At 41.1% G+C, this 24,197-nt stretch overlaps 2 protein-coding genes across 2 annotated transcripts in view; one reads left to right on the top strand and one right to left on the bottom strand.

Moving 5' to 3' along the window:
- LOC139717615 (uncharacterized) overlaps positions 1–5,627 on the top strand; it is a 47,586-nt gene extending 41,959 nt beyond the window's left edge. The window contains exons 5-7 of the mRNA XM_071629123.1: positions 1,415–1,534; positions 2,423–2,555; positions 2,789–5,627. Of these exons, the coding sequence (XP_071485224.1) occupies positions 1,415–1,534; positions 2,423–2,555; positions 2,789–3,939 (1,404 nt within the window). The 3' untranslated portion in view covers positions 3,940–5,627. The remainder of the gene's footprint in view (positions 1–1,414; positions 1,535–2,422; positions 2,556–2,788) is intronic.
- A 2,865-nt stretch (positions 5,628–8,492) lies between these two features.
- Positions 8,493–18,595, bottom strand: LOC139717633 (creatine kinase, flagellar-like). The gene is made up of 4 exons (XM_071629139.1): positions 18,553–18,595; positions 16,553–16,616; positions 15,565–15,723; positions 8,493–11,877 (listed from the first exon to the last, which is right to left on the bottom strand). The coding sequence occupies exons 1-4, from the start codon at positions 18,593–18,595 to the stop codon at positions 8,493–8,495; spliced, it is 3,651 nt and encodes a 1,216-aa protein (XP_071485240.1).
- Positions 18,596–24,197: the final 5,602 nt, after the last annotated feature.

Raw genomic sequence — 24,197 nt, 5'->3', positions numbered from 1 at the left:
ATATTGCAAGAAATGGAACTCATGTTCAGATACTCCTTAAACATCTGTGGGATTGATTCAGAAGAAACACTTGCATCTGTTCCCACAATTTTCATGTGTAAGGAAAAATTATGAAAATATGTAGCAGTATTGCTAATGGAAAGGGCTGTTGCCCTGGCTTGCTACAAACTGTGGCATAAATGGGCCTCCTGTTGACTTCCGACCCCGCCAGTAACTCTCAGGGGCAGGGAGGGAAAAGGAGGAGTTTTGACTGGGACTCCTTCTCCCCATCTGGTGATGAATATTGACAGGAACCCGCTGGGGCCCTGCTGTGTTCACACTGGCAGTGCCTGGGAACCAGTGTCTGGCAGAACAGTTGCAATAAAATCTTTAAATCAAGCATTTGCCATGAAGTATTGTCCACTCACGCCCAGACGAACGTTATACCAGATTGAAGGGGTCACCCCTGATGCAGTGCGTACATGAATAGTGTCACATCAGTAACAAAATGATCTTTAATCATATGGGAAAAAACACAACATACAAACAAACAAGAATTAAAAAACCACACCATAAATAAAAGCAAAATAATCTCAGTCAAACAAAAGTGGCATAACTTGTTTTCAGGTTATCAATGATAACCTGCAAGACTGCTTGCTCAGAACAAGTATTTGTAGTTTGCATAGAAACAAAGTACATGAAATTATCCTATCAGAATATCATTGCTATGTAATGATATGATAAGACAATGGACTCTGCTGGTTACTATCAGTCAGAGTAAACTATAAGACACTATCTGAAGTTGCTGTCTGCTCACAAAATGCTATCAGGAAACAAAAGGAAACAGGATCCTTTGCGATCATCAGGATTTCGATATTTTTTCCGCTCTGAAAGGGTAAAGACAAAAACCAAGCAGAAAGTTGGAAATTAGAAAGGGGGGTGCGAAGAAGAAGAGAGGATATTCAATCAACAATGGAATGCTGGCTCATTTCTGGGGAGAATTTTCAAGACTTCATCGCTTGCTCCAGGTTTTACTGGCAACACTATCAACATTGTTCTCAAATCTCTCTGAGAATATGAAAGTTAGACAAGGGTAGTGGGGCACAGCTGAAGGATGCAGAGTGTCAGGACTTGACTGTCTCGAGGATTGGAAACGTTTAAAGAACAATAGAGGGCAGGCTACATTGAATATTCCTTCTTCTTTGCAGTGGACTGCTTTTTCATGATTAAAAGCTCAGGATATTTTTGTCAAAACAACCAAACCGAAATGTTACTGAAAAGCTGATGTCTCCAGAGTTGTAACACATTCATTGTAGTTCCACAAACAAGTCATGCAAAATTTGTTATGTTCATCCAAAGTTCCACTAGGGGTGCAAAGTCACTTGTCTAATTACTTGTTTGTTTTCTTTTCTACCCCTTGTGGTTTCTACAACAGATTGCAGACTTTGGGCTCTCAAGTTACTACAGCGACAATGACCTCTTGCACACATTCTGCGGAAGCCCGCTCTACGCGTCCCCCGAGATTGTCAGCGGCCAACCTTACCACGGGCCGGAGGTAGGTGCAAGTTGGGAGGAAGGGAAAACTTTTAGAGAGAAAAATTCACTTTGCGTTCAAGTTCATAGTGTTGTGAAATCAAAAACATTCTGACCTGTAAAATTTGTATGATATCTAGCAAAATAAGAAAGATTGGGAATTATCAGTTTTCCCACAACAGTAATATGCAATCACAGTCCTGTGATTGCAATTAAGATAAAGTTTTGATGTTGTGGCATCAAAAGTGTCATATTTTGCTTACAAACGAATAATAATTTTTTTGTATGATATAAATTCAAAAGTGTACTCTGCCCGAGTATACTTGGGCAGGAGTCTATAGGAAATGCATGTTGTAGCCAAATCAGCCCGTCCTCAACGGGTTAAGCTGCAAAATGAAACAACTTTGCCATTTTATCTAATTTGATATTACTTTATCGCTGTTCGGTTGACTTTGCCCTTCTGTTGTAAGTCAGCTGTAAGGGCCTATCATAAATCTGTCCAAAGAAGGTGCCAATTGTAAAGACTGAGTTAATGAATCAAACCTGTTAACTTGTTTACAAGGCTTGCAAAATATATGAAAACCACTCTCTGTAAATTTTTGATACACTAGATCCTCAAACTTTTATGCTTCAGTAGCACAGTGCTTCAGTGTGTCAGTGTCAAATTGCTTGATAAAATGCATCTGCAAAATCTTGTCTACACTATATATGCATTGAATACCAGTGGCAATTAGTGGAAATATCATTCCGCGAAAAAACTGCAGACTTCAATTCGCAAAAATTTCATGCCTTGAATATATCTTGCTTTAGAGTACAAGGTGTACTCCACTAAAATCCAGTATAGAGTACCCTATACTCATATTCAAAGGGTAAACTTGACTTGGTCTAACATGTTTGTCTCCCTCTGTAGGTGGACTGCTGGAGTCTAGGTGTTATCCTCTATGCCATGGTGTACAAGACGATGCCATTCGGGGGAGATGATTTCAATCAACTGAAAAGGCAGATTATGGAAGGGCGCTACTATGACCCTTGCCCTGGATCTGGTAAGAAATTGACATCAAATGATCTGAACAATTTATCCCTAAATTGTGCAATTCTTAAAAGTAAGAACATACTACATTTTCATTACATAAGTATCTAATGTGCTCGCGAGGAGCAACGTAAGATAGCTAATGAGATAATGATATTTGGGCAATGAATGTACATATATTTGTTTGCACTTTTAAAGGTTTTTTTTAAAAACTTTATATGATTTTTGCTTGTCATTGCTCTCCAGTGCCGTCCCAGCTGATTCGATTCCTCCTGACGGTGGACCCACGGTACAGAGCGACCATTTACGACGTGGCTCACCACCCCTGGGTGTTTGGTGAAGACGCCGATGAGGTCCTGGCCCTAGAGCTGGCAGCGTGCGAGGGAGAACGCCCCATGGACTCTGTAAGGGAGCAGGGAAGTACATCATCCAGTGACACAGAGAGCGACAGCAAGCTCGTTGCTGTGCAACCGAGGAGTATCCTGAAAGGCTCGTCACAGGAGGATGAGGTGTCAATGGAACATTCAGCGATAGGAGCAAATCCTCAGGCACTGCCAGTGGAGACAGGCACTAGTGTCAGCTCAAAGGGTGATATGTCAAACCTCCTAGCCAAATCCCCTGGCATGCCACAGACACCCAGTGCGATTCAACATGAAACAGACAGCTTCCTGAGCTTAGCTAGTTCAACAGCAACTCTTCCAGCAGACAGTGTCAGTGCAATGCCCATCGGTGGCGCGTACCAAAGTTCCAGTGTGGCTCCCAGTGACCAGGAGGTCGTGAAGCGAAGAACTGATAATGGGAAACAGCTGCGAGTGCAGAGACCTGCAACAGTTGGTGGTTACTACCCAGACTTGCCTTCCCCTAGGACATTAGTAAGACAACTGACGGGAGAGGATACCCTCTTTGAGTGCAGTGCTGATGAGAAGCGGTCCAGTGCGCGGTTGTCCAAGCGCATCTCCTGTGGCAAATACTCCAAGATCACAGAGTTGTGGGAGTCCATCTTTAATGAAACACATGTGCAGGCCATGATCTCGTCGGGAGCAGCATCGGGCTCCAGATCGCCAAAGTCAGAGACGGGCTCCGAGGAGAGCTCGGGCTCAAGCTCCAGTGAGGATCTCCTGGACATCCTTAGCTCCACCCAGCTAAAGAAGAGCTTCAGCAGCTCCTTCAGGCACACCCGGCAACGGTTCACGGCCCACCGGCGTTCCATGCGCACGCACAAGGAGATGATCATCATGGAGGCGCACCACCATCACCAGCAGCAGTTCAGGTCGGGGGCGCTTTTTGAAAAGCAGGAGTTCCGCAAAGGTGCTCGCGATTCCGGTCTAGGTGATGACCTGGAGAGCCTGGCCAAGGTGTATCAGAAAGCCTTGGAAATATCCAGCAATCTCAACTGATTGAGCGATTGTGGTTACCTGATGTAATGCAAAGTGGACTAAAATTTAAACTTGCTCACCACAAACTCTCAACTCTTTAATGGTATTTTACCAACAGAGATCAGGATTGGTCCTTTCATATCAGAGATATGAATTTACTTGCGGCTAATAACATTCACAAACAATACTCTTCAAATGATGGAAATATCTGGTATGTTAGTTGTGGTTCAAAAGAATCTCGCATTTGACGTAGAAGTGACAGTGAAAATGACATGTCAGCAAAATATTCAGCGTGATTGTGCTTCATCTTGGCCAAATGAGGTTCTTGTTTCACTTATTTGATATTTTGGACCCTTTCTTATTGGACAGTTCTACATGATAATAAATATTTTGTTTGAAGTGATGAATTCAGTGTGATGAGATATTGTGCAATTATTGTTTGCTCTTTGTTTTAACATTGGTATTTTTTAAAAGAAAGTTGGTCACATTCGTAATAATGTGTAGCTTCATTTGACTTCTCTTCAAAGGTGAGACTGTGAATTTGATTGGTATCACATGTGACCAAGGCATCAGAGTTTGCGTAAACATGTCAAAAATGAAGATTGAATTTCATGAAGCTTGCCAAAGAGTAAAAGATTCAACTCAATGTTGTCATTCAAAGTTGAGAAGATGAGTGTGTTAAGCTAAAGGAACATTCCACATGACTGTCTAATAGTGAGCCAAAAGAAGAAAACATAGTGCACAAAATTAAATCAAATTATATATCGTCGCTCAATATGCAGATGTGAAATTTTTACTTTTCTTGCCACAGAAATTATTCCCTCACATCAGCATTTGTATGTACAAAGAATAAACAAGGAAGGATATATTGATGCTCCTTGAGAATAACAATGATATCTTCATAATGGTGTCTAATGAGAATATCCACAATCATTCAATGTGAATGACGTCAATCAAAGTGAAATCCTGCGATATAATTCAATTTACTAATGTTTACGTGACATATTTCCCTCCTTGTAAGTTGCCAGTAACTGTCTTTTTCCTCCTATAAAAATTTACCACTTATTGGATGATCCATGTTGTGAATCCATGGTTCATGACCGCAGTGCCCTACCTACTAACTAGGTAACACTTTTATGGGCAAAGATCTCCCAAGGAGAATACAACCTTTGCATTAAATAAGTGGTATGTTTTTAGATGTTTGAAAACATTACACATTTGATAGCAGTGATTCCAGTATTGCATTAGTAAAGCTTGCCCCACCCACCCCTCTATCGAGATGTTATCATTTTGATCCATGATGGCAAGGAATTATCTGTTTCAATGGCAATTACACCATTGCAGTCTCATCCTCCTACTTGATATCATAGATATTAGGGTCCAACCTCTGAAATTATAAGTATTACCATGTTTATGATTGGTACAAATCTAATCACATGTATAATGACTTGGGTTGGTTTTTTCAAGCAGATGGGTGACATATTTGAGGTCTGTTCTGGGGGTGCTTCATCAACATTTGTCAGTGCTGACAACTTGAATCATCATAGTAACAGTCAGTGACCAGAGCATCTCAGCCAATCAAAACCAAGGATTTTGCTGAAATTGTCAGCGCTGACAAACGTTGATGAAACACCTCCCTGATGTCACATATTGGTTGTTACAAATGAAAACCCTCAAAACATACCCCGACCACTAAGGTATTTGGATGTCATAAGATAACCTTTCCCTGAAAGAATGTCTAAGTTCAGGGTGTTGGCGTGGATTTTTTCGTGTGAGCTGACCACTAAGGTATTTGGATGTCATAAGATAACGTTTCCTGATAGAATGCCTAAGTTCAGGGTGTTGGCGTGGATTTTCTTCGTGTTTATCATTGCTTTCAGATTCTTTTGATTTGTCCTGGTGTTGCTGTAGTCCCTGAATTTCTGCTTGTCAAGAAGTAAGAGCACCCACTGTGATTGATACAGGTCAGACAAAAAAAGATGTATTCGAAGATATACTGTGAATGCATGAGTCATGCTTCTCTCAGTCATACCCTGTGTGTTGTTGAGTTAGATTTGCTCTTACCAACCCAGTGTCAATCTGTAATGAATGCTCTTTGACGTTTTCTCAAAAGTCACTGATATCTCTCAAAATTTATATTTTTTCTCCCCATCCCCCACCCCCGGGATGCTCTTCCTTTGCACTGACTTAAGTGAGATATGTGGTATATGATGATTCATAACATTGCAGGATGTTTTCAGTACAGCAGTGAGAAGTTTCAAATGAACACGCTCATTTACAAGGTTTAAGTCTGTCACTGATTTGTGTAGACATTGAAGTGTATCAACTGTGCATTACTTGTACTTTTTGGGGGTTTCAAGGATAAAGAAATGAACTCATGCTGAAAGTACAGTGTACTGGTTACTGGAAGGAGTTCAGTGGTAAGAAGTATAGATGTGAAATGCCTTTTTTAAAATGCCTCATTTGTCAATATTGCTTTGGTTGTCAAATTGCTTTGTGAGAATGCTGTGTCGGTGACAACTTGAGCCAAACGCGCACGGCAGACAATCACCCCGCCTCACCAGACCAAATGTGAATCTTCTTCATTATGTCTCAGCTGTTATCATTCAAGATGGCCTGCTTATGCCAAAGATATTTGGTGTGGTCCTGAGATGCATTAAACCATGATTAGACCTTAGAACTGCCTGAAATGCCATAATGGCAAGATAGTGCAAGGAATCCTTAAATTTGAACCTCCTATGTTGGTTAAATCACACCAAAAATCCAAAGTTAAAAAATCTAATTCTTGCCCATCTCAGCCTATGTCCAGTAATTTCGGCAATCAATCATGTACTTACATCAAGTTAGCACCATCAGGGCTATATTTGCTTGTTTGAGGGTTGTTGTTTTTTCCGCCCCTTTTTTAAGTGAGAAAGGAGGAAGGAAATTAGCGTGTAATATTCTTTGCCAAAGGTGAGCCCATTACTCAATTACATTACTCAGCTGTTGTCTGTGGAGCATAAAGGCAACTTTGTACATCTCTGTCAATTTTGCAATAACATTTTGTATTTTTATAGCATTTGTTATACTAAGTATATGAATTGTAATGCATGGATTTTATGATTAACTTCTTGGTTTTGTTATTCCAGTAATATATATTCAGTAAGCAGATTATGACTTCATTTGCACTAGTCATGAATATTGAGGAAATAAAATTTCCTAACCCAAGATAACAACAAGTGTCTTGTTTGGTCAATGCATTGCTGTTCTGTGTGTTTCTAAATTGATGGATGCTTTGCAAGGAACATCTACTAAATTGAAGCTGCAGGTAGTGGCATAAATGCATGCTTGTTGATGTGAATTATAGTGTGTGTGTGTGTGTGTGTGTGTGCATGTCACAAAGAGAATGCAGTGTTTTCCAGAGTTGGACTCGAGAAATTTTCTCGATCAATTAGCGCGCTAATTTGTATTCACATTATCAAGTAGCGCTCTACTTTGTGATCGGGTTAATTTCCCAAGTCAGAAAATAGCGCGCTATTTCGAAACATCGGGCTGATGTGAAAACGCCTAAGTAACACGGCAGCATCGAACCCCGATCATCAAAAGCAAAAATACACCTTTGGGATACTTTTGTGCATGCATTAAAAAACTGACAGTTGTTTGAATGATTACAGCCAGTAGGAACTCCAGCTCTTCCCTTGAAACTACATTATTTCACACATACACACACACACACACACACACACACACACACACACACACAAGTGCAGTTGCGCCTTTCATGCTGGATATCACACATCCCAAACAGTGATAACACAGACACACATACACGCACACCCCTCCACACACATGCATGATCAAACATTTACTCATTCATAATTACATTATGGTGTAACAAGAGGTGAAGCTTCACTGGTTTTCATTTCCCCCTGTCTCTTTGTTTTTATGTAGAAACCAGCAGGTACATGAATAGGCACGAAGCAAAATATCAGAGCAATAACTCAGTACATTTGTACCGAGATTTACTCCCGGAGTGTATAAGAAGCATTACAGATATGTTAACTTTTTTGTGATGCAAATAATCATCGGTTTCACCACAAGACATTTACTTTAACAAAATGATACTCTCATGGCATATGTGTGTGTGTGTGTGTGTGTGTGTGTGTGTGTGTTTGTGTCTGTGTGTGTTAGTATCAAATTAACAGAAAGGCCCACAACATAATTATGAAGTGTGCAATATCATCTTTTAATGCGACCATTTTTACTTAGTAAGAAATATGGTGTATCAAAATAAGCTCGCAGATGATAATATACTTTGCCATTATAAATGTACAATGCAATTATGTTTTCTATGGAAAGTTTTAATTTTTGTCAATGAATTTGAATCATTATTGCTAATTTCAATCGGACTCATTATTTCATTACTTAACGTCATGCTACTTTGAAAAAAAAAATTGAAGGTAATTGATACTCTGTCAGAGGATTTTCTAAATTCATGTATAATTTGCCATGCCACAATTGATACCTAAGGTTGATTAAAAATGATTCTATTCAGTCCTCCTGAGATATGCTATTCTAAAAACTGCTCCGGGGTTCTAAGCCTCCTCAGGCTCAGCCTGGTCGGCTTTAGTTGGTTCCTGCAGTTCTTCAGGCAGCAGACCGTTGATGTCCTCTCCCGCCATCAGAGCTTTCTCCAGCTTCACGAGTAGCGTGACCCCGTCAACGATCCGCTGGACGAGCTGCACTTCCGAGTAGCCAATGCGATCTGAGTTGGATATGTCGAAAGTGCCATCGGTAGATGCCGTGTCTACTCCTCCCGTTCCTCGCTTTTGAAGCCGCATGTGATCGAGGATGGCATCGAAACAGCTCTTCTGACTCAGGAGTGGCACTTTGATGTGGACCCCAGCGCGCAGCCCTGTGCCCAGGTTGGATGGACAGGTAAGAACGTACCCCAGGTGCTCGTTCCACATGAATTCATGACCTTTGGCCTTGATGGCATTTTCCACCTTCTGTAGGCCATCACAAAACCGCTCAAACACGCTCTTCATGTTGCCACCCTTCTCCATGGAGATGACTCGCGTGTGGTCCTCCTCGTTGATCCAAACCAGGAAGTTCTTTGCGTCGTTGTGCCAGATACCACGGGCTTGGGGCCAGTCACGTGCCATGTTGGCGCAAAGGAGGAGAGGTGATACGGGCTTGTCGAACAGAAAATGATCTTCAATGAGCTTGTCCTGCTGCTCCTCGGACATTCCTGTTAGAGGGTAGTATTGACCCTTCAGAGGACCAGTGAGCGTCGCCAACGCGTCACATGTGATAGCTTCTACAGCAGCACGTTCCTGTCGAGTGCAAACAGGTGGTAGTGTGTATCCACGGATACTGCGACCAGTGCGCACACGACATGATAAGACAAACTCTGGGTCAAAGTCATCCCCTCCGACAAGTTCAGAAGCATTAAGGTTGGTTGGGTGCTTAGCTGAAGGGGAATAGCCATTGTGCCTTGCCTCAATTACTGGATCAAAGAGAGGAGCAAACACTTCGTAGCTTTCTTCATCTCCAGCCACCAAACCTACGGTCATGATGAAAGGGTGACCTGGGTTATCGACTCCCGTCTGGATGCAGTCATCCAGCGTAACCCCGTTCTTGGTTTTCAGGTTGCACAATTTATTGAAGACATCCTCCGTCATGCATCTGGCCATCCAGTTGTTATGCTGAGACAAGTCTGGGTAGTCAGAGCTGGTGGGCTTGATGGGTGGCCGTGGGCGACATTTCTCGGGAAGGAGATCGGCAATATCCCCACCCTTCTCAAGAGCCTTTTCCATCTTCACGAGCAGCTCCACACCATCAACCACGTACTGAACTTGCTGCACTTCAGACGAGCCAAGTCTGTCAAGGTTAGAAATATCGAATGTGCCGTCTGTAGAGGCAGTGTCAACGCCACCAGTGCCCCTCTTCTGCAGTCGTAAGGCCCTCAGGATCTGATCGAATCGAGGATGTTTAGAGAGGAGGGGCAGTTTGACGTGTACACCCCCACGCAGGCCTGTTCCCAGATTTGATGGACAGGTCAAGACGTATCCGAGATGTTCATTCCACATGAAGCCCTTTCCGTCCTGCATAATCATGTCCTCAAACTTTTTCAAACCCTCGCAAAAGCGTTTGAAGACCGCTCTCATGTTCCCGCCTTTCTCCATTGATATGACTCGAATGTGATCTTCCTCGTTGACCCAAACGAGGAAGTTCTTGTCATTGTTGTGCCAGATACCTCTTGCCTGTGGCCAGTCGCGATGCATCATGGCTGCAGTGAGAAGTGGTGAGACTGGTTTATCAAACAGGAAGTGGTCGTTGATGAGCTTTTCCTGGGTTTCATCAGACATGCCCTCAAGAGGGAAGTAGGATCCCTTGAAAGCTCCTTCAAATTTGTCCAGCGCTCCTACTGTGATTGTTTCCACGGCTGCTCGTTCCTCTCTGCTACAGTGTGGGGGAAGAGAATAGCCTCTGATGCTGCGTCCAGTACGCACACGACAGGACAGGACATAATTGGGATCGAGATTGTCTCCACCTTTCAGATCTTCAAAGTTGAGGTTTGTGGTGTGTTTTGCATCTGCTGGGTATCCACCGTGTCTTGCGTCAATTACAGGATCGAAAAGTTTGGCAAAGACGTCATAGGACTCCTCATCACCTGCGACCATTCCAACTGTCATGATATGTGGATGTCCTGGATTCATCACACCTGTACGGATGCAGCCTTCAAGAGTGAAGCCATTCGGTGTTTTCTTGTCCTTCAGATCTTTCCAGATGTCATAGGTTAGACAGTGAGCAAGATGGTTGTTGTGCTTCGAGAGGTCTGGGAAGCCCTCTTTAGCTTGCTGCGCCCTGACCACCGCGGGATCCTTAGGAATAAGGTTCTTGATATCTGTCTTCTGTTCCAAGGCTTTTTCTAGTTCAACAAGCTTCTTGACGCCATCAACGACTGACTGGACTTGTTGCACCTCTGATGATCCAAGTCGATCAAGGTTGGAGATATCGAAAGTACCATCAGTGGAGGCAGTGTCAACTCCACCTGTTCCTCTCTTCTGCAGACGGTAGTGAGCCAAGATTGTTTCAAAGGCTGGGTGTTTGCACAGCAACGGCACCTTGACGTGCACTCCAGCACGAACGCCTGTGCCCAGGTTTGATGGACAAGTTAGCACATATCCAAGATGCTCATTCCACATGAACTCAAATCCTCTCGACTTCAGAAGGTTTTCTACTTTGTTTAGGCCAGTGCAAAATCTCTGGAAGACGTTCTTCATGTTGCCACCCTTCTCCATGGAGATGACCCTCGTGTGATCCTCCTCGTTGACCCAAACCAGGAAGTTCTTCTCGTCATTGTGCCAGATTCCGCGAGCGTCAGGCCAGTCGCGAGCCATGCGTGCAGATGTCAACAGCGGTGAGACTGGTTTGTCAAAAAGGAAGTGATCTGCAATAAGTTGTTCTTGCTGCTCATCAGTCATTCCCGTTAGCGAGTAGTACGATCCCTTGAGGGGACCATCCAATGCTGCCAGAGCTTCCGTGACGATCTTCTCGACATCCCGACGCTCTGCTCGCGTGCAGTGAGGCGGGAGTCCATATCCTCTGATGCATCGACCGGTCCGCACTCGACACGATAGAACATAGTTCGGATCGAGATCGTCTCCGCCTTTGAGGTTATCTGAGTTCAGGTCGGTGACGTGACGGGCGTTGCGCGGGTACCCATTGTGCCGCGCATCGATGACGGGATCGAAGAGATCGGCGAATAGATCATAACTCTCCTCATCGCCGGCGACCAGCCCAACGGTTTTGATGAATGGATGTCCAGGGTTATCCACCCCTGTCTGCATGCATCCGTCCACTGAATACCCGGATAGAGTGCGAAGGTTGCAGAGCTTGTTGTATATAGCTGGTTTCAAACACTCCGCCAGGTAGTTGTTATGCTGGCTCAGGTCGGGATAGTTTGGATCAGGCCTTAAAAAATAAAAATCGGAGAGAGAAATATGTTACCTGTTGTAAGATTTATCGTTGTTTAGATGATTAACCGAAATATGCATGATCTAAAAACCATTGCACCTTTTTCTCTACCACCGAACGTAACCTCATAATTAATTAAGACGAATGCAATTTATCAACATCAATCACCTGATGAGCTGGAATACCGAATGTAATTAACGATTGATAGTGATTCTAACTTATTGTCCAATTGCGCTTTTTGCTTTTAGTTGTGTGTCATTTAAATATTCAAAGTGACTTTCAGTTGATAATTACCAATCATTTTCCCTTTTTGTACCATTTTGAGCTACAAACAATATAGGCTTTCCCGGTCAATTTCATACCTGGGCTTTGTCATTCAAATTCATTAATGTGCATTCAAATTCACACAGCGCACCCACGCGAAAATATTCCGGCATTCAAATTCAGAATCCAAGCGATCAATTTCATCTATGGGCGTTCTATTTCGTTTTCGTGAAATCAAATTCACGATTGGGCATTCAATTTCAAAATGCGAGCGCCGACTCTCCTACTCGTGCATTCAAATGCATACGATAATCATGTGATAGTCCCAATGAGCTTGTTTGGAGCGTTCAATTTCATTTTTAGGCGATCAGGTTCCTACTTTTTGCAATTAATTTAACGAGGAAAATCGATTAGACTTTTTAAGAAGGGAAAACGGACCAATATAAACAATGAAGGCTTGCATATAGTGTAGTTATGATTGTTTACAGGTTCTACATTGTTCTCTGATCACGTATTCTTTGTTTTTCATCTCGATCAATTTCAAATTGTAATGTCCAATCAGCAGTGCATCTAAACAACACGACAATCTGATCATATCTCTTGATGATACTGCATGCTGACAACGCCCCACCACCAACCACATAATGACAATTCATCGGTCTAAAGACGCACTGTCACACAATGATCTCACACAGTCCAGCAAAGGTAAACCAATAAGACAGCAATACACAACAACCAAGACGTATGAAATGTTCAAACATGTATCAGTTTCGATACAGTCGAAATTGTGTTTTTTTTTTCTCGAAGATGTCAACCAAAACCCTCCGTACTATGCTCGTCTGTATAGACCTATACAGTGCCTACTAATGTTTGTTTGTTTGTTTGTTTGTTTGTTTCATTTTCCATCAAAGAAGATGACTGGATAACCCATATTCAGCTGCAATTGCTGGGGTCAAGTTGTCCAGTACGGTTGGATGTAAACCTTAATAGGGGATGGCTAGTAACTGATCAGTGGGAATGCTGGGGGATGATTGTTCCAATCCTTGTGGGATTCATTTAAGAGTACATTATATATCTCTTGTTGTGTGAAAATTGTTTGCTTCAGAATTGTCTCATATTCAAGTCATGCGCAGTTTAATGTTTCCAGGTTAGCATGCCTGTACAGTGACGGGGCATTAAACTGCACATTACTTGAATATGAGACCGTTCTGAAGCAAATAATTTTCACACAACAATATATATAATAGTAATCTTAAATGAATCCTACCACATGCCTACAAGAATTGGAACAATCATCCCCAAGCATTCCCACTGATTCCCACTGATCAGTTACTAGCTTTAAAGGGATGGTACAGTATTGGTTGAGATGAGAATTGGGCTTATTACTTTTTGCGAGATACCAAGAAAACACTTATGATATAGTACAGAGCATACCATTTTAAGAGGAATTCAAACTTTATTTCATGAAAATCGGGCTTGGAATGACTGAAACATCCAAAAACAAGGTAAAACAAAGCGATCGTAATAAAGTGTGGGTCCCACTCTTTATTAGAATCGCCTTTTTTTTTTGGATATCTCAGCCATTTCAAAACCAATTTTCATGAAATAAATGTTGAATTCCTCATAGAATTACATGCTCTTTCATATGTCATAAGAAGTTCCTTATTGTCTCACCAAAAAAAAAAAAAAAAAAAATGTTAGAAACCTGGGTTCCATCAAAAGTTGATATGATAGCAACTCTTGCTGGAATGACAATTATCATGGTAACGACAAGAATCCAGCTTCCTGATTGGCTGTTGCTATGGGAAGTTGCCATTCCAGCAAGAGTTGCTATCCTAGCATCTTTTATGAAATGGGGTCCTGAAATTAGGTCTCAACCACAACTTAACGATCCCTTTAAACGCCCTGCTCTTTGCGACAAATAATGAAATGGGCTCTATTGCGTGCATGAGTTGTGCATCTCTCACATAATAGAATACGAGACATCCATTTTATGTCCAATCCGAGGGACATGTGCCTGTATATTCCTTTCCGCTAAGCGCGAGTTCTACTGCAAAACAAATAATCATCATAAATCCCATTATATTCAAAAAGCCAAATGAAAAACACGTGCATACACGCCCCAAACTAACTAAATTCAGGACTTCTGGAACATGGTTGCCTATTCACGAATGCATTTTGAATGACCGACGAAATTCCGTCGCCAGCTTGACATGAATTTGAATGCTCATTGATTAAGTGTGTGTTCCTCTCTTAAATTTGAATGCTCCAATTAGTAAATTTTCATTTCCCGATAGTGAATTTGGTGAATTTGAATGTTCCGATAGTGAATTTGTATGCTCCGACAGTGAATTTGAATGCTGGGATAGTAAATTCAAATGACCGGATTTTGAATTTGATTGCCTATTCAGTGCTGCGAGCGTGGAATGCGTGAAATCGATTTCTCGGAATAGGAACTTGAATAACCAAAGTATGAAATTGACCGGGAAAACCTATATCAAAAGACATACGCATATCATCTGACCTTAACATTATTCTAAAACTAGTCGTAAATGCTTTTAACAAACTTACAACCCATCGTAACTATGTAAACCATATTGGCCTACGCATGCGTACTGATTTGTCACCTATACGCGTTCTAGAATCGACATCAAAGTTTAGTAAATACTGTTATGACTAATTTTAAGGTTTTATATTTTGATTTCCTTCTTCTTCTTTCTTTTTTCTTTGTGGGGGAGGCCATAATACGTTTAGACACAAAAAGAATTTACAATGTATTTAGTCTTCATATCATATAAGTCTATTCCATATCTTACTCTCATTTGTCCTGCATGTTAAATCATACGTCTTGTCGCCGTGGACAACGCATTGATGAGATTATATTGTTAGTTATGATAAGGTCTTATTTACCCAGGGTACCCTCTTCATTATTACCGCTGCTCTTACAGAGGGCCCTGCTATTTAGTATTATCAGTATTTACACACCTGGGTCGAGGTGGTGGATAAAGACATCTTGTCCAAGAACGTAAGCACTGGGCGGCATTCGAACTCGTGTCCTTTGATTGGGACACAAGCTTGAATCCCGCCCAGTGCTTATTTCTGTTGTGCTGTTATGTCTAACCCGGTGTTTCCCTTTGTTGCTGTTCGATAGACTTCTGATAAAGTGATGATGTTCTACTATTATTAGAATCCCACTCGTAACTGGGCGGCGTCGAAGGCTTGACAGATTTCTCGAGCCTCGTTGTCGTTGTTGGTATGGTGGTGGTGTTATTGTTGTTGTTGTTGTTGTTGTTGTTGTTGTTGTTGTTGTTGACCTCTCCTCTCATTTCCCCACGAGTCTCTTTGACTCTTCTGTTGTTGTTGTTGGTGTTGTTGTTGTTGTTGTTGTTGTTGTTGTTGTTGTAGGTAACCTGTACTCACGGGACGTTCTCACTCGCGTCTTTCGTGAGATTCTCGGCCGCCTTTGACAGATTCTCGGGCTTTCCTGCAGTTTGCGCTTTATTGGGGGCTGGTTTTGTTTCAGCTCGCTTTGGACCAGGTGCCGTTGCCGTTGTCGCTGGTGTTGCCGTAGATGACGCTCTGTTATAATATCGAGTCACAATCAGATTACCAAGTCACCGATAGGTACCTTCCAACAAATTAATTATTGTCAACTACACACTCGGTCCAAAATAATGATCTCAAATACATTATATACCGAATAACAAATAAGTGAAAGTTTCCCAAAATGAAACGTCGGGATTCGATTCATTCTACTCTTCCAACGGTGTGGCTGTCATGATAATGATAATTTATAGAACTCACTAATCTTTGATTTTGAAGGTGTTGAGATTAACATAATCATATGTGTCAATTAATGTTTCCTCTCATACAAAATAAAGTTGTTCACATCAGGACACGGTTTATTTAGGTTTCTCAACGTAATAGATCCACAAGGATAGATGATCACGACAAGTTCTTTAATCTCACAGTATATTTCACAAGCTACGATCACTGGATTCTGAATTAAACGAATATAACAGAATGATAATCAGGAATAATTGAATATTACTCAGACAATGTCAGAAAATAGCTTAATTTTACTGTGCCATTATGTAGATGTACGAAAGACTCATATTGTCGTCGAAGCTACGTTCTGTGCGTGTAGCATGCACATAAACAACACGTTCTTTCCCATTTCGCTCACAATATGTCAAGTTATTTAAACACATAAAGGAAGTACATGTACATGACGTATACAATTATTCCTCCAATAATTTCTACATGAGCTGTCCTGTGCGCAATCATTTTCGCTATTCTGATGTTTTGTTTTGTTTTGTTTTTTGTTTATCTGTTTATACATCCCCGTCCTTCATAACGTGTTTGTTTGTTTGTTTGTTTGTTTTCTTTTACGCTTATTGCAACTCACTGTTTCTCCTTGGTATGGGCAGCCTTCACAACGGGTTTTGAGTCGAATCCTCCAGGCTGACCACCTAAGAATGCGGACGTTAAAAAAAAATACATACCGGTGATATAGCCCTTTTACAACGATGCTTTATATTGCTATTCAGACATTGTAAGACAGTGTGTTTTCATTGCCAGGCCACGTGCAATACTGAAAGTTCTTTTGTTTCTTCCTTTACTTCTCCTTTATGCTTCTCCATGATTGTCTTCTTGGTAGCGAAGATGGTAACCTGGTGGGGTGCTGTTCGTTCTTCCGAAGGTTCGCTATTCCGCAGGTTCGTTATTCCGAAGGTTCGTTAAGCCGAAACACACAAATTCCCTTTACCTAGAGGTTCGTTAATCCGAAAATGAAAAAGGGTTCGTTAATCCGAACATTTGTGGCGTTATTCCGGAGGTTCGTTATTCCGAAGATTTGTTAATCCGAAAATGAAATTCGGAATAACGAACCTTTGGAATAACGAATCTTCGGAATAACGAGCTGTAACCACATGGTGATATCATAATAATCATCAGTGACTTCGGCTCATCAAAGTCAATCTTAACGTACTGTTAAAAGAGTAGTAGGCCTATACGTATTCTGTTATTTTTTTTTCAATTTGGGAGGGGGTGTTTGCACAGTATGACAATTGCGAGAACAAAATAATGCGGTATATTACAGTTAATGGCAACCAATCATGGAGTCATGTAGGCAGCGTAAGACGCTGCAAAATGAGCATGTGATCAATCGAACAAGATGTCTATATCATTGACACTTGGTGTGAAATCTTGTTAAAGGATTAAATATAATTTCTTGACATTTCTTGACAGTAAGAGAGCATTTCCACTACGGTAACCATAAAGAGACATGTTGTGATTAACATCATGAACATGAATTTCATACATGAAGTTTCATAGTCTTAATTACATGAAATTTTATGTATTTCAGTAATATCAATCTATTTCAGAAATTTTATGTATTTCAGAAATTTTATTCTATTTCATACCAGAAGTTCATGTAGAAGTATATGAAATTGCTAGAAAGATAACAAGTCTGAATTCATGCTGACACTATGTGCCACTCGGTGAATTTCAGAAATTGGGTAATTATATCACCATCCTTGCCGTCCGAGGACCCCCTAGTTCACCTACAGCAGGGCCGGCGCAGCGTTTTCCGGGTTTCATGAGCTGACAAGCAAAAAAAAAAAAAAAAAAAAAAAAAAAAAAAGGTCCTCAGCTCATCTCTACCCGTCCACTTCCGGGTTTCTTCAGCTGACAAGCAAAAAAAAAGGGGGTTTTCAGCTCATCTCTACCCGTCCACTTCCGGGTTTCTTCAGCTGACAAGCAAAAAAAAAAAAAAAAAAGGTCTTCAGAGAAAAAAAAACATAACCTTAGCGCCGCCATACTTCAAGATTAGTGTCTCTATCTATTTCTATTTTAGTGCCACTTACGTACGTCCGGGTTAAAAAAGGTGTGGGAGCCCAAAGTGATGACACCTTATGTATTCCTTTGTATGGTGCACAAAAAGTGTGGGGGCCCGAGCCCCCACGGCCCCCACGGCTGCGCCGGCCATGTATAGATCTATAACAATTCAGTTAGATATGCTCTAACCTCCATCCATTACTAAAGCATCGTCTATTAATACCTGTGCTTCTCAAAACCGGTGGGACGTGAAATTCTAGCAGATGAAGATTCATATAATAACTAATATAACTAATAGATCTATAGGTAGTGAAATATAACTGGGCCTCGAAAAAGTATAGATTATAAGAGCTAAAGCGGACCTTGGATTGAAAAAGATTGAGAAGCGCACACCACCACGCGTCTAGACCCCTGACTAGGGATTCTACATTAATCGCTTCTACCGCCGTCTAATCTGACAGCGAAACGTTCCATCTACCCGTCTTTAAAATCACAGTTTAATGGCCATCCCCAGTAACCACAACCAGCAGTTTAAATATCTACATACGATTGTATGTATTTTTCTACCAATCACCGTCATCACCACCGTCAGTACCAGGCCAGTAGCCATTCTAGGGCCTAACGTTAGAGCCTAGTTATTCTATACCATGATCAATCTCAGTTCTCAATATCTTTATTATAGACCTATAGGCCTAGTCTAAATGACATTGTCATTTACCCCACATAGCATCATTTCCAACAGCCAACACCTAGTGTCATCCTCGAGAAATTTACCTCTAACGTGTTAATGAGACTGGTGTTCTCAGGGGCGGCGCAGCCGTGGGGGCCGTGGGGGCTCGGGCCCCACACTTTTTGTGCACCATACAAAGGAATACATAAGGTGTCATCACTTTGGGCCCCCACACTTTTTTAAACCCGGAAGTACGTAAGAGGCAGTACAATGGGAGGGGAGAGAATGAGGTGAGGACCTTTTTTTTTTTTTTTTTTTTTTTTTGCTTGTCAGCTGAAGAAACCCGGAAGTGGACGGGTAGAGATGAGCTGAGGACCTTTTTTTTTTTTTTTTGCTTGTTAGCTGAAGAAACCCGGAAGTGGACGGGGACGGGGAGAGATGAGCTGAGGACCTTTTTATTTTTGCTTGTTAGCTGAAGAAACCCGGAAGTGGGCCCCCACACTTTTGAAAACAGTGCGCCGGCCCTGGTTCTGACGTGCATTCAGCTGAACTCTCTGACGAAAACTCTTTATCGCAATCACGGTACCATTTTCTGATTCTCTATCTATACGCATCATCATTATCGATATCATCCGTCCAAAATATTCTTAAATACAAACTATCGCATCAAGATAGATTGCCTCTCACCCCTCTCTCTCTCTCCATGTGTCTAAGTATAGATACCACAGGAGTTGAGGTATAATCAGCCGAACATCACGATGTCATAATATTCATACCTGTTTGTTGGGTAGAAGCTGCACATCCCATGATTCCTCTAGATTCTCCGAGTCATTGACGAAAAGAAACTTCGGTTTGATATGTTAAGTTTGTATTGTTGCTTTTGGAATATATCCGTTCCTTTTTGTTTGGATCCAAGTCTGTAGCGCTAGCCCGCTTGTTGTGTTCCTGTGCTGCTGTTTAGTTATCAATTCGTGTTGCTGTTTTGTTACCATTCATGAATCACGCGCGTATTAGCATTTTCTTATATCATGGCAACCTTGTGCAGATCTACGCAGACGCTAAGATATCTGTGAATGCAAGGCGCAAAGTAGATTATGACGTCTTTTATTGAGGCGCATTTCGCGGAGAGATTAAATTTGGGCACCATCTCGGGACGCTCTTTTGGGACATTTTGACTGGACAATAATTATTTTACATCGCTATGTGACATTTAGGATTCAGTAAATGGTACTGATGTATTCATCATCCTCCATTGTGACGTGAGTAAACATCACTTGCCTGATTTTCATCGCAATATATTTCATGTTTTGGAGAAAACTCTAAAGCAAGATTTTTTCAAATAACTTTACGTGGTATGTGCGTAGATTATTACATCCTCGTATCCATAGCGACAAGAGCCCCGCGAGCGCGCATCGATCCTCTTTTCTCTGCTGGAACTGGCCAGTGCGCCAGTTATCTCGGTGCATTGTCTTGCAATGCGCGTTATTGTGACGTCATTATGGAATCCGATAACCACACAGGCGGCTTCGACATTTTTAGATGACGAAGTTGCCGTGAACAGAACATTTAAGACAAAGCTTAAGAATCACCTAATTTCGTCGTATAATCATTAAATATACTTTCAAATCTCCAAAACACACTTTCATGCACTCACCACTCTTCATATTTAATTCATCTCGCACCCCCCCCCCCCCCCACGGCCTCCCGTCCCCACGCTCCCATCCCAATACTCACCCTGGATAAACATTGTCTATATTTTGTCAACTGGCCTGTTTCCGCTCTCAAACGTAAGCTTATAGGATACAGCCTTTTTCTGCAATTTTTTCCCCTTAGATTGTAGCCTACCTTTAAATTATTTCTTTATCATTAATGTACCGTGTAATTTGTATTGAATATTTGTCAGTATTTTGTAGTCATCAAGCTTATCAATTCTTCAAAAATCCTACGATTTGTAAAAAAAAAAAATGCGTTTGTATATTACGTTTGTCATGAAATTGCAGATATGAATAAATATCAAATATCAAAATATCAAATCTTGAAACCCTGTCTTTGATTATTGAAGAGGCTGCGGCTACTTATAACGAGAGAGAAGAATGCCACCTCGAAAATAACAGAAAAGGTAAAAGACTGCCTCTTTATGTCAGCATGGTTGCTGAGATAACTCTGCAAGGTCCTGATCACCATCCAACTAATCATCATCCAATCCGAGACTCAGACAGTGATGAAAGTGGCTATGGAGCAGCTATCCAGTTTCCAGATGTCGATAACTCCGTCTCCATTCTGTGCTGAAGTGCAGACCAACAGATTCGAAGTCGATCGGCCTCAACAGAGAAAAAAACTTCCAAAGTGCTTGATGTGCCTGTAGCTTACATTGATCATGTTGATCATTTCGATATTTTTACTATAGGCCTATGCCTCTCCAAAACGACTTGTAACGACACTGATTTGTTGATTCACAAACCAGTACTTTCTTTTTTTCTTACGTTTTGCACAAAGACAATAATAAAGACAAAACAATCAAGATTAGGTGCTTTATGGTGTTAGTGTATTCCAAAAGCACGTAAAGGATGATGTATTCATGCATGCTCTCGGTTACGTTTCGTTACTGCAAAGGTTCGCAATTGTGAAATTAAAATAAGGTTCGTTATTGCGAAGGTTCGTTTATCCGGAAATGAAAGAGAGAGAGAGAGAGAAAAGGGTTCGTTATTCCGAAGGTTCGTTGATCCGAAAACAAAATTAGGTTCGTGATTCCGAAGAAATTTCATTTTCGTATTGAGGGACCTTCGGGATAACGAAATTTATGCGGTTTTTGGAATTACGAACCATCAGAATAACGAACCTTTGGAATAACGCTATATACAAAAATGTTCGGAATAACGAACCTTATTTCATTTTCAGATTAACGGACCTTCAGAACAATGAACATCACGATTTTCTCTCATGGACAATGTTAAAAAGAAAAGAGGCTTTTGGATTGCCATTTATTTTAGGAACCGTGTACATTCCTCCAAAACACTAGAAGAATTATACTATGATGACTCATTATTCAATGGTAAGGCTATGAATGTGAGAGCGCCGTGTAGGCCTACAATTTGCCAGTTTGTTTATTGGATGATTTCAACACAAGAGCCAGAATGTCGATAGAATGTGGCACTTCGATACATGTATATAGTTCCACTGCCTCATGTCACAAATTTCCCAAAGTCATGATATATGACTAAGGAGGTGTAACAGTGACAAGGTATGAACAACATCGCAGCAGACTGCTAGAACGTAGGCCTATGGTAAGATGTTTTAATACTATATTAATGTTTGTAATGACCGCTTTGGATCAGGTGAATATTATGGAGATTTTACTTGCGGCCGAGCTTTTGCGTTGCGTCACAAGGATTACAATTAGTCATGTATTCCGTTTATTCAGTGACCTCAACGTCGATGCAGCATTTATCTCATACTCTTCGACAAACACAGTTCCGTTGTTATGACAGTGGGGGGGGGGGGGGGGGGGTTATGAGCTGACCAGGAAATCACTTGGGCCTACATGACCGATGATAACAATGTTTACACAAAATGGTTGAAAGTGAGAATGGAAAGCTAATTCTATGTAAACGATTTTGTAATTACGGTGGATCTACACTTATAAGCATTTAAGCGGGGTTCCCACTATCGTACGATCCATTACGAACGCCACGATTGGACTTTCGTAACTAATCGTGGAAGTTTGGTTGAACTCGTCTGAAATTTCACGTTTGGACACGAGGTTATATGCGAGTCAGTACGTGTTGGTTCGGTTGGATGCGATATGGTCACGATTGTTCTATTTCAAGCAATCCGATCTGCCACGATCTGGTCTCCCGTTCAAATACGATCCGATAGGATTGTCCCAATTGAGTCCACGATTGGTTCCGATCTAACACGGTCATTACGATCGGGATCCCCGATCTGGTGCGTGTAGCTACGTTCTGATACGTTCCAATACGAATACCGCGAACCGATGTGGACTGTTGAGATAAGATAAGATATCTTTCACGATCGGGATCAAAAGCGACCCCATTTAAGGTGCGATTGGACCCGAATGGGAATATTATTGTCCGGCTGACGATGGATTTCGTTGTTTCCTTAACTTCTGCAGAGTGATTAGGCCTACTATCCACAACCATTGATGATGGCAAGGGTTGACAAGTTGAGAATGATGACAAAGTGACCTTTGCAGTATTGCGAATGACAATAACGCTATATCAACAGAGAGAAAGCAGCACCTAGGCCAGCCACAACCTCAGAATACTTCACACCCCCCCCCCCAAAAAAAAAAAAAAAAAATAGCCAAATTTGCCTTTGATGTGTGCTAACTCATGCACGATTCAGGAAATCATTCTCATGTTTACACTGACGTTAGTCAATACGTGCAGTCATACCATTGCCATTTTATATTTGCTCTGTTGTTTGTTTGTTTTTTCATTAAAAACAATTGCCCCAGATTGATTAAGGGGAACTCCTTCTATGTGTGTCTGTGTAATGGTAATATGGATTAATGATATGTATATTATATCTAACAATTTATGATACAGCTTTCATTTCAGGAAATTATAAAGAAATAAATCACATATACCTTACAAATAATGCTAATGAAATGCCTACACAATCATACAATTTACCATTTGGAAATGGTAATCTGAAGATGCAGGCAACCACCTCGCGGAATACAAAATGTACATACATGATTTGCAAGTAAAATAAGGGCAAATGGGCAAAAAAAAAAAAAAGATAAGCAGAAGGGAGTAAAAAAAAAAAAAAAATCGATCCCAATCATGCCGATCAACACGATTAAGAAGCACGATCAGATTAGATTTGCTGCGTTTTGATACGATCCAAGACAATCTGATGCGATGATCATGATAAAAAATTAATCGTGTTAATCGTAGAAAATTTTTGAACCGTCCAAAATTTTATACGATTAACGCGATTGCCACGATTGACCTCAAGATCTGATACAATAAATATGTACAATCTGACACGATCTAATGAGATCACCACGATTGCCACGATTTCAATCATGGCACCAACCGTGATAGTGGGAACCCCGCTTGGGACATCGTTGGAAGCATTGAAACATTGTTAGCTAAACTGAATAGAATTGTTAAAAAAATAAAATTCATGAATGCATTGGCAAAAATGGTTCATTGGATGAGAGACGTTCATCCAAAAGCAGAAGAGAGTACTGTTATGGTGAAGTTATATCGGAAACGTCATTATTCGGATGATAATTAGATATGATACTCACAATAAGAAAAACAGCAAAACGTGGTCTAATGAAAGGAGAGCCAGTTCACGTTCTCTATAGTTTCATTTGTTTAAAAAAACAGGCAAAAGTGATAAATCAGAAGATATTTGCTGAGAATTGATAAAGACAAGAAAAAGTTTAAGCACGTACACTGTACTGTATTTCGTTTATAAACAAGTTTGCTGTAAATCTTCAGAGTCAAACGTACATGCCAAGTTTGTTGGGATATCATGAATTCTTCAAATGGAAATAAAGGAGCTA

Source organism: Diadema antillarum, unplaced genomic scaffold, assembly GCF_040938485.1.
Source record: "Diadema antillarum isolate AM-2024a unplaced genomic scaffold, OU_Dant_1.0 scf00000078, whole genome shotgun sequence".
NCBI lineage: Eukaryota > Metazoa > Echinodermata > Echinoidea > Diadematoida > Diadematidae > Diadema > Diadema antillarum.
The sequence above is the reverse complement of the archived record's forward strand: the minus strand, read 5'-3'. Positions and strand labels throughout refer to the sequence as shown.

What these genes read in the sequence shown, in the direction of transcription:
- LOC139717633 (XM_071629139.1), bottom strand. Translation starts at nt 18,595, where the DNA reads ATGGCTACTGGCCTGGTACTGACGGTGGTGATGACGGTGATTG. An exon ending in GGTGGTGATGACGGTGATTG is followed by an intron (nt 16,617 to 18,552) that starts GTAGAAAAATAC and finishes CCGCATTCTTAG; the next exon opens with GTGGTCAGCCTGGAGGATTC. An exon ending in GCCCATACCAAGGAGAAACA is followed by an intron (nt 15,724 to 16,552) that starts GTGAGTTGCAAT and finishes ATATTATAACAG; the next exon opens with AGCGTCATCTACGGCAACAC.